This window comes from Channa argus, chromosome 2 (genome assembly GCF_033026475.1).
Source record: "Channa argus isolate prfri chromosome 2, Channa argus male v1.0, whole genome shotgun sequence".
In the NCBI taxonomy this organism is placed as follows: Eukaryota; Metazoa; Chordata; class Actinopteri; order Anabantiformes; family Channidae; genus Channa; species Channa argus.
The window spans coordinates 17,727,470-17,737,988 of record NC_090198.1 but is presented as its reverse complement, the minus strand read 5'-3'; the positions used below and the strand labels follow the sequence as shown (position 1 = coordinate 17,737,988).

The window sequence follows — 10,519 nt, the reverse complement described above, 5'->3', positions numbered from 1 at the left end:
AAAAAGACAATAAGTCAAAATTGAACTTTATTAATGTGCCATGCCACTAGAAACCAGTTTTTAACATACAAGGCTCAGCCTTGCTTTACAATAAAACAAGAAACAAAACACAATATTAGAAAAGTCATAATCATCCGCCTGCATATCTACATTCATTAGACACATGTTTTCAGTAGTAGACCACCCATAGTGTAGACTCCTCCTTTCCAAGCTGCATGTTACAGTAAAAACAAGAATTTGTGTAAGTGCACAAAGGATCATGCCACAGGAAAGTTGGGTGCACTCTAGCAATGCACTTTTAGAGCAGCAAGTTTCATCATGTAGTGTTTGTACCTTCACAGTGTTGTCAGCTTGTAATGACATCTCTGGGTCGACACAGAGATTGGAACAAAAACACATTTTACTAAAAAAGGTTGTCTCTGCGTGTCATACGCACACTCGCGCACACAAACACACACACGCATGCCCACGCTAAGATGCTGTTTTGCACCGACATCAGTAGTGATCCATTGTAATTTTCTTTTCTCTCTCATTTTTATAAGTTACATTTTTGAACGTGGATGTTGAACTTCTGAACAAAGGGTTGGTCCCCTGATGAAAAACAACAAAAAAGACAATGCGTTAAAATCCAGTAAGGTTTTCAAAGTTATTTTACATTATTTTACATTTTTCCATAACTAGCTGAAAATAACACCATATGAATTCAGTGTAATAAATCTTTCCTAAACTTCTCATTATCTTCAGTGTCTTTAGGACTAAGCATCCTTAAATTAGCTCAGATAGAATTGATACTCCTTGTACCTTGACACTCTTGCCAGTATCCTAGTAAAACAGTGAAGATTGTCTGTGTACTTATAGTAACACTGCAAACAAGAACGACTAATAGCTAATAATGCCATTGTCTTAATGGTGTTAATTTACCAAATTTAAACAAATACAGGAAAACACAGGCACACAGATAACTGACCAAATGGAAACATTATACTTCTGTACTTGAACTAAGACAAAAAATAACAGCAGTAGGGATAAATTAAATTTTTGTGATGTTGTCATTACATTTGAAAAGTTCCCTTTGGTTCAATAAAATGGCACCGACGTGAAAACTATTCATAGCCCTTGGCTTATCACAGAGGCAACATAAATGGTTGGTTTTCATGAAATGCAGAATTAAATAAAAATACAGAATATGAACATCCTAAGTTTTTACACAATTTCAAGATCTTACCGTTTGCCATTTTGCATTTGCCCTCTCAGCCTCAAACTTGGCCACCTCTTTATGGTCATGGACAGACACCAGCACTTTCCATACCCCCAACAGGATCAGGCCTATGCACACGACTGAGAGGGAGACTCCCAGAATTATCATAGGGATGTTGGGGGGTGCTGGGCAACCTGAGAAGAAACGCAGCATGGGATGAGATTTGCCTGCAACTCCTTTTTGTTTGGTGAATCTGTTTTCTCTGCTGTTGTAAAACTTACCGTACATCTGGAGATTGTAAGCAGTGGCCGCTGTTTCACCTCCTACCACACTAAATGAAATCCAGCACTCATTCTCCATCATCAGTGTGCATTGCATAGAACGACTCTTGTCATAATCTGAGAAGAAATGTGTACATACGCATTCATAAGGAAGGGATGAATCCACCATATATCATCTTCCCTTCTGACATTGTGCCGAGAATGTAAAATGATATACATGTCTGTGTTGTGCTGTCAGTGTGATTTCCATATCCAAGCCCGCAATCTAGTGTGCGTGTGTGGGACACACCATTGTATTTCACATCTGAAGCCTGAAAATCCTATTTGATAATCAGATATACCTCTCAGCTTGTACAAGTATAGCAGGTTTAATATTATCTTTACTACAAAGGATGACAGGCTATTCATATGCACTACAATAGCTCTGTTTGTACGACAAGGTAAATAATATGTTCCCCATTGTCCGAGCTAGCTGAATAGATGTGGATGGGGTTGTGTGAGAGAAGGGGGTGCAGGATTCAGAGACACCCGATTCGATGCAGATCAGCATTCCTCCAAATATCTGATCCATGGGGAAATTTAGTGATACAACTATCAAATACACTGAGCCTATGGAAAAAAAAAAACTCTAGTGACAACCATTTCGCGCTCAGGTAAGTAATCAAGCAAAAAAGTGTATTGTATACAGATATACGCCATATAGATTAAATACTAAACTTAAACACTACTTAAACACACAACCTCATAACTCCTCCATAATTTTAAAGATGCTTTAAAATGAAAAGGGGATTTCCTTTGAATTGAATTTGTTTGGCATTAAATGTAGAGCTCATTAAATAGCCATTGGAGCAAAAGTTTTCTCCCAGGTATCCAGTGATTAAAGGTTATGCAAGCACAATGTGAAAGTAAGATTCCATATACTTGAAACCTGTTTGGTCTGTCAGAGAGAAGATTGACAGGCTTTTTCTTTTACGGTTAGTGTTGCTGTATATCATTGTCATGTGGTAGATGTTGCAAGATGGGACTGTTTTTTTTATTTACTTTTGTACTTGTAAAACTGACACCAATCTAAAGACCAAAACCCCATTCACTTAAGGACTAAAAAAAAAACCTAAGTAACAAGCATTAACCAAATCAATGTGAAAAACAGTACACACACACACACACACACACACACACACACACACACACTACAGAAGTTTTGGTTTTTTAAGTAGCTGTCTTGGCTGCAGTTTTGACCCTTGTTAGATAGTGACATTGTGAAAGAACTACTGTGAGACAGAGAGGATACAAGGTGCAACAAAGGTCCAAGGCCATTGAGGAGCCAGAATGCCCCACAGCAAAACAGTTTTGAAAACAGTACACACCCACAACTGGCATTGATAATGATCTAACTTTGCACAGGTGGAATGCAATAAACATCCCCCTGTGACACGGAGTATCTGAACAAACGTTTAGTATTTTCTGGTTGGTTAGTGTTTTGGCATGACTTCTCATAGATGTTTGTCTGGAAATTATTAAGTTATTAAAAAAGAATTAAGGTAGGCTGTGGAGCACATTCAACAGTTTATAAATACGATAATATCTTCTAAGAACAATTAGCAACAATCTTGATACAGTTTTTTAAACAACTGACTAACATTCACTCTCTATGGGGAAATTTAAGGTGTAAAAATGAGCTTTTTTTTTACCAAACATTGGTATTGCAGTTTCTAAATGACCTCAACATTTCTATACTTAATTTTCTTCTTATTTATCTGCAGAGCTAGGCTGATAAATCCGCCAATTTATGCTTCAAGCTCTACACAACAATAATGCAGTATTGACATTTTGTATTTATAAAGGCAAAAATGTGACTTGCACCTGACTTGCATGGTTAAATAATAGGTCTACATTCTGCTTTCCTTTCTGATAATTTGGAACAAGCTTCGAATAAATTAAACCAATGATAAAAATCAACAAATCAAATCATCAAAGACTGATGATGTAATACACAACAGTCATATACATTAATTAGTATTTTAATGTCTAATTTTATATATATTTATTATGTTTCGAATGATTAATTTGGAAATATCCATATCAATGATCTGATCAATGATGTCCAACCATATTATGATCTATATCTATAACTAAATCTATATTCAATAAGGTATTTAATCACCATTTTTATTAAAATGCGCCAGATAGATTAAGGAGCCCTTTACCTGCTGTTGTGTTGATGGAAATTTTAGGAATGCTGCACCGTTGATCACACAACTCAGCACGGACCTTATCTTGGAGATGGCACTCCACACAGGCCCTGATGTTAAAACAATTGGAGAAACGACAGATCAGTTTTACCTCAGAAACGATTCAGTGCCTCTAAGGAGGTTAAGGATTACATGGCGCTTCAGTCAGTGACATAGTGAGTAAAGAGGAATCACAGTGCTGGTCAGTTATCAGAGTTTTCCCAAGGCTTCGCCCTCTCTTTATCACCCTTCTCCCCTATAACAATGGTATCAAATGGCACTAGCTCTGACAGATGCTTTACAATGAAGAAAGGAAATCTCTTAGTGGTGTGTGCTTTTGATGTCACATTAAAGGTGTAGACACATGTGAACAAGGGGACCAGTACCAGATATGCTGGAGTTGAAAAGAAGAGACAGATCATGTAGCGTAAGGAGACATCTTATATCTTTCAGGTAGGGCAACAACAATTAACAGGGGAAAAACCAACAAAAACCTCTACATTACATCTGTATTCACCGCTGAGAGCTGATGGCATGAATGTGTTCTCACCTTGCAGAGTTACAGCCGTCTCCACATGTTGGGCACTTCTCACACTTGTCCCCAGATGCTCCTGGTACAGAGCAGACACAGTGACCACACACACATTTCCCCCTGCCATTGCAGAGAGAACCATCCTCCGAAACGCACGCTTCAGTGCTGGTACTGCAGTTACAATACTCCCCCCTCCAGCCGCTGTGACAGTGACACTCCCCGCAGTCACACACCCCGTGGCCTAAACAAAACATAAAACAATTCACCACAAATTGTAGTTCTGCACAAAAATGTGAGTAATTCATGACAGTCATATATCGTTACTCACCTCCACAGAGCTTTCCACGGAAGCGAACACAGGAGTAATTGTCACACTCACAGTATGGCCCATAGATGCGGCCAAAGCTGGATGCATGACACACACATTGTCCACAATAGCACTGCCCCTGACCGCTACATATCTCAGACTCATTATTTTCAAGGCAGTTACTCAACAAAGCGCTCTCCTCATTACATTCGCACTGTGCTCCCAGGAACCCCGGCTGACATAAGCACACGCCACAGTGGAAAATCCCTTGGCCCTCGGTGCACTGGCTGCTGTTCGCTCCAGGTGGCTGCCGACACTCACATGAGCAAAGAGACTCCAGTTGCACCTCCAAACTGTCCTGTAAGCCCACCGGTTTGAAGGAGAAGTGCTGAACTCCTGACAAGCATCCTGGGAGCTCCACAGACACATTGAACACCACCTGAAGTGCAAAGAGTCCCATTAGAAGGACCAACCAGAAAAACATTACAGAAAACAAGGCTGCACTGGTTCAACATGGAGGCACTGTAGCACATTATAAGTCATCCCACAGCCAGAAATACTCAACAAATATGTATCTAATTGTGAAAATGAAGCCCAGCAGACAGTAGCCATGTATTGGAGGAAATATTGAAAATTTAGGTTTTACATTTTTTAAAATGCTGAGACATAAACTTAAAATATCAGAAATTACTGAGAGATGAACTAAAGCACTGTAGGTTTTGGTCTTTTCCGGTGTTTTAAAAAAAAAACAAAACATCAGCTTTATGATTTTAAACTTAAGATAGGGTTAAAACTAATAATTGTTTTGATTATGAATTAATCAGATACATTTGTTTTCCCCCTATATCACAACAGAGGAAAATTGCTGGGTTTATTCAAAAAGTTTAACATCAGATATTAAGTTTACTACTGTATAAGACAATGAAAAAAACAAATCTCTTTAAAGTGCTTTACTAGTTACTGGCAGATTAACACAACAGATAATAATGTAGCAGGAGCAGAAGAAAGATATAAAATAAATTAATAAGATCACATAATTTTCACATAATTTTTTCACATAAAGATTTATGTTTTTTTGTTTATCTAGGGCCTCAGGTTGATTAACAACTTAGTCAACGTCAAAAAATAGTTTTTCCTCAAATTTAAATGTGTTGAATGAAACTAGGATCCACTTTTTGTCATCATCTTCTTAGTACATCAGCAATCTTCTCTTGCAAATGTGTTTCTAACACACATATTTTTACACCTTTTGTAAAACAGTTCACACACACATCATCTGTAAAAGTATTAAAGACAAGGGAAGACATCCAGTGTAATGTTGATGAGAACTTTTGCACAAGCTGGACTAATTGTACAGTTCAGCCCTTCATAGGTTTTATATAGTATGCTTTTCTGTATTTTCACAGTGGTCATTTACATAATCAGCATTGCTGAATTTTAGCAGTATTTAAATAGTATTAAAAAACACATCCAGTGAAATACAGTAAAAATTTATTCACTTTGAATGAATGTGCTTTAAAAATTTACATTGAATAAACAATGCATTACAAATGCTGTGCCGTGATTTGTCTAGTCTAGATGCTTACTGTAGCTCTTACATGTCAATAAGAGTTGATGAGCACAGAAAGAGGTCCCCACAAGAATAAATCAAATTCTAATTAAATCTCTTCTTTACAGTATTTCAACAAATCATGTCAAAAACATGATTCGGGTTTGTTTCTCTACTGTAATCACCTTGGAATATTGATACATCAATAGATGAATTTTATTTTTTGTTGTCGAGTGACTGATTGAAAGAATGTGATACATTGAGCTTAAGCTGTGTTGTTTGAAAAAAATAATAGCTTTTGTCGGATGTGTCATTTTGGCCAGTCAACTTCTGTTTTAGTATTTTTAAAATATGATAGAGTGAACAGTAAGTTAATTAGTTTTTTTTTTTTTTAAAAACACACATTTCTTCTGCTGCTAGTACTTTATCACCAGTCATGTTAGTGTGTCTGTCACTGGTAAAGCACTTTGAACTGCACCAGCATGACTAGTGCTATACAAATACAGAGAAAAAGCCAAATAAAGTGAAAGCAACTTACAGTCTCTCCTGGTTTGATGTTGGAGCAGCGTTTTCGATCAGGGACAACTGTCCCATCTGGGCAAATGGCAGTAAAGGACATCTGTAGGTCCTCTGTTTCTCCAAGGACCTCTAGTTCGATTTCTGAACGCAGTTCCTGGAAAAAAGTACAAATGTCACAAAGCTGGATGGTATGGAAATGCAATTGGCAGAACAGCCTAGTTCTGAAAATAGCAAAAACTAACCATCAAAGTGATAAAATTATTTTTGGTATTGTGATGTAGTATTTCAAAGGCTTTAAGTGGATTTACTTTCACCCTGTGTTGACCTGTTTGAAACCTCCTATCTAGCTTTGTCTTTTATGAGTGAGTCATCATCCCAGGTGTGCTGGGCTGTACAAAGGACCCGAGGAAAGAGTGACAGCCAACCTTAGCCGGACAAAATACTGTGTTTGACTAATGGACTCTGTGACAGACTGTCTGGGTGCTAACAGAGGGCAAATTGTGTGTTTCCTGTAGGCCTGCAAATTGTACAGTGTCTTTGGTGTTGCTAAGGAGAAGAAAATTGGCATGTTTATGGGATACACCCAATTGAAGATAGATTAAAGTAAAGTAGGTAAAGCAGATTCAAAAGGCTTAAGGTTTTTAAAATGAGGTGGCTGGAAAATCTATCTCATAATCCACAAACATCACCTGTCTTTTATTACTAAATATTCCTCTGTTTGTTTTATTTTTTCCCCTAAGCACCACAACTATACACAGTAAGTTCGGTAACGTGGCAGAGACTTAAAAAGGGCGTAAACGACGTAACCGATAAAGTAATTGTAGAGTTGCAACCAGTTACTGCCGCCAGAGTGGATTAACAATAGGACCCAGGGTATAAGAGGTAGACAGACTGACAAAGACATGGAGAGTTGGGAAGAAAGAGCAAGTCAGAATCAGGGCAGCAAGAAGATCAAACAGCTGGGACAAGCAGGGACTTGCTGTCAAACATGTTGACGCAAAGCACCGGGTGGCAGAGAGAAAAATGTAACAGAACAAACACTGACGGATGGAAGGAACGCAAGTGGGAAGCAATGGAAAAAGCAGAGGCGCTGCCTGTTGGCTTGTGATGAAAACATTATATAATAATTTGCGCATTGACAGTTTTACATTGACATGTACACGTTCTAATGAAACCTAAAGCCTACAACATTTTGATGACAAACAGCCTGTTCAAATTACAAGTCAAATGAGGTTATATACAATGAATCACACACACGTTTGCAGGTGTTTTCTGTCTTCTGTGTCTGCACACAAACAACCCACACATTAAAATCACCAAGGCTATTTATTTACTTTGTATGCAGTTACAATGAGTTCCAGGACGTTCCGTGAATCTGACGCTAGGACGCCAACTGTAGCACCAGGTATGAGACTTGCATAGTTCTATGAGAACACAGATAAACAAGAGTTACTGTTACAAGTGTGTCTCACAAAGTACAGAAAGAATGGGGAAGAAAAGAAGGCTAGCTCGAACTGGTTGAATCAGAATGTAGCCAAACATATAAATATGCACAACCTCAGTAAACACACACAAACACTCGGCTTGTTCAGTTCTCTAGTTTGCGCCCATTCTACTGCAAAAGAAATTAACTCCTTCATATTAAGAAGCTGCTACCTTATAGTTGCGCTTCTGGACTTCTGTCACAGCAAATATCAGCAAGATATTGTTCTCCACCACCTTATCGATCAGCTGGCCAAGAGTTGGATACTCCTGAAAAAAAAAAATGGTGAAATGTCAAGCGTGAATGAGTACTGTGACGCAGGAATCAGGCACAAAAAATTGTGAATAATAAATACAGCAGTACCTTCTGTGAAAAAAAAACACCTCTGTGGGTTTACCTGCACTGTGGACATGGAGTAGTCGTTGTTGATGTCCAGGTGACACTGTCCATCGTTGGGAATCACGATGCCAGCCATCTTACTGTCCATCCCAAAGTGTGAGTCAGCATCACTGACAAACACCAGCAAACGCATTGAATCATTCCTCCAGCCTATCTTGTCCTAGCAGGAGACACACTTTTTTGATCACTAAACTCAGTGACTAACTATATACAGAAGAATCCAGCATCCATCTTCACATCTTTTAGGAAAAGAAAATCTTACCCCACAAACAGCTGCCTGCATGATGGCGTCAAAACCACACTCTGGCACGTCAATATTTGCAGACACACGCTGCTTTTCGATTATCTCATTGAACTTGTCAGTGCTGCTCGTCAGAGACAAGACATGTTTATAGCCAAACGTTGGCAAGCAGGATAACCCGACGCTGCTGCAACACACCAAAAGTAAAAAGAAGAAACTGAAAAATATGATTCTCCAGGATCCCAATTTACATTGCTGAAATGTCCAACCTCAGAACAGAGGTTACTGCTGACGTCTATGGCCAAGTTGTAATATTATTGCAGGTAGGTTTACCTGCAGGGATCTGCCAGCTCTTTTTCAGTGATCTTGATGAAAGGCAGCACAGGTTTCTCCACAAAAGAACCAAAGCCTATACGAAATTTACTTGTGAGGCTGGCCATCTCTTTAGACAGAGAGGAACCCAAGCCTTTGATCATCTCCAGATCATCAATCATGGATGCAGACAGGTCCATCAGGTAGTAGATGTCTACAGGATAGTCCTCTGTGTGCTTCACCTTCACCTGGAAGGTCAGCTGACTGCCTGTGCAAGAACAAGGACACATCGATTTAGTCTGAAAATGAGGAGCCACTTTAGGAGGCAAATGATCAGATCAAACAGCATGGTATTGTGTACCAGGTCGCAGCTTGAGGGACAATTTCTGTGGGGAGATCTGAGTGCCATTAGTGTCGCTTGTCTTCTTTCCGAGTGGGTGATCCTGGAGGATTTGAGCGTTGGAAACAGGGAACTCAAGCTGATCACTGGCACATCCCTTTTCTAGTAAGACATCCAGCGTGTCACATCTTTCACTGACTGAAAACCAATCTGTGAAATTCTGAGAGATGATGGAAAAAAATCATACATCGTGCTACTTATGGACTAAAGAACGAGATTCATTTATAGTAAGACTTTATTCTCAACAGAAGGTGATAAAAAAAAAAAACTCCAAAACAAACTTTGATCTTAATCAGATCCCAAAAAATCAAGTAGAGTTACTCTGAATACATTACAGTCACCTGCTGAGATGTTGTGGTTTTATACTTGTGACCCTGGCTGCTTACCTCCTGTGTGCACCAGGCACAGTGAGAACTGAGGAGCAGACACTCTTCACAAGTGGCAGTGGTGCCAGCCAAACATGATCCTACAGCAGTGAAAGTGGACCAGAGTTAGGAGTCTCCCCATGGATGAAAACTTTGAAAAGTATGTTAAGCTTATTGATAGGACAAAATCTGTTTGTTTTTCTTACTCTTGAATGTAACTAATTTATAATAATGTTTAGCCTTTTAGATTTTCGTGATCAAGAGCGGTAGAAATAATAAAACAATCTTTTCAACAAAAAAACAAAAAAAAACATGTCGACCTGTCAGAAATACCATCATAGTTTTTATGGCTTGCCTTGAGAAACTATCAGTCTTTGTTTGCACATTACAAACGTGTTGCCCTTGATCTTTAAAGCGAACTAAACTCCAGCCTACCCTCCACAGTGTTGATCCAGTACCGGAGAAGCAGGCTCAGCAGTATAAGCCCCATTAGTCCGTGAGAAAACTGGTAGAGAGGAAAGAGAAGAAGAGTCTTTCAAGTTCTCTCATATTTACACGAGTCAAACATATTCTCCGCTCATGCCTCCGCTCCGCAAACGAAAAGCGACCACAGAGGGAAGCGCCGCCGTGCCGCAGTAACCTGGACAGACAAGGAGTAAGAGGCAGGAGGTGAGTGGCTGCGTTTACCTGCCTTACCTTTTA

The 10,519-nt window shown here is 39.1% G+C and overlaps 1 protein-coding gene and 1 long non-coding RNA gene across 2 annotated transcripts in view; one reads left to right on the top strand and one right to left on the bottom strand.

Annotated features, from left to right (window-relative positions):
• Window positions 1–14: 14 nt before the first annotated feature.
• itgb6 (integrin, beta 6) lies at window positions 15–10,454 on the bottom strand. The gene is made up of 15 exons (XM_067496078.1): window positions 10,253–10,454; window positions 9,839–9,918; window positions 9,414–9,612; window positions 9,074–9,320; window positions 8,762–8,927; window positions 8,498–8,659; window positions 8,274–8,369; window positions 7,952–8,041; window positions 6,637–6,771; window positions 4,571–4,988; window positions 4,261–4,483; window positions 3,687–3,781; window positions 1,480–1,596; window positions 1,226–1,392; window positions 15–591 (listed from the first exon to the last, which is right to left on the bottom strand). Exons 1-15 carry the CDS (start codon window positions 10,305–10,307, stop codon window positions 496–498), a joined length of 2,346 nt encoding a protein of 781 aa, XP_067352179.1. The 5' UTR covers window positions 10,308–10,454; the 3' UTR covers window positions 15–495.
• The window catches only part of LOC137122171 (uncharacterized), an 18,234-nt gene continuing 18,073 nt past the window's right edge, over window positions 10,359–10,519 (top strand). The window contains exon 1 of the long non-coding RNA XR_010913738.1: window positions 10,359–10,486. This is a non-coding gene — a long non-coding RNA (uncharacterized lncRNA). The remainder of the gene's footprint in view (window positions 10,487–10,519) is intronic.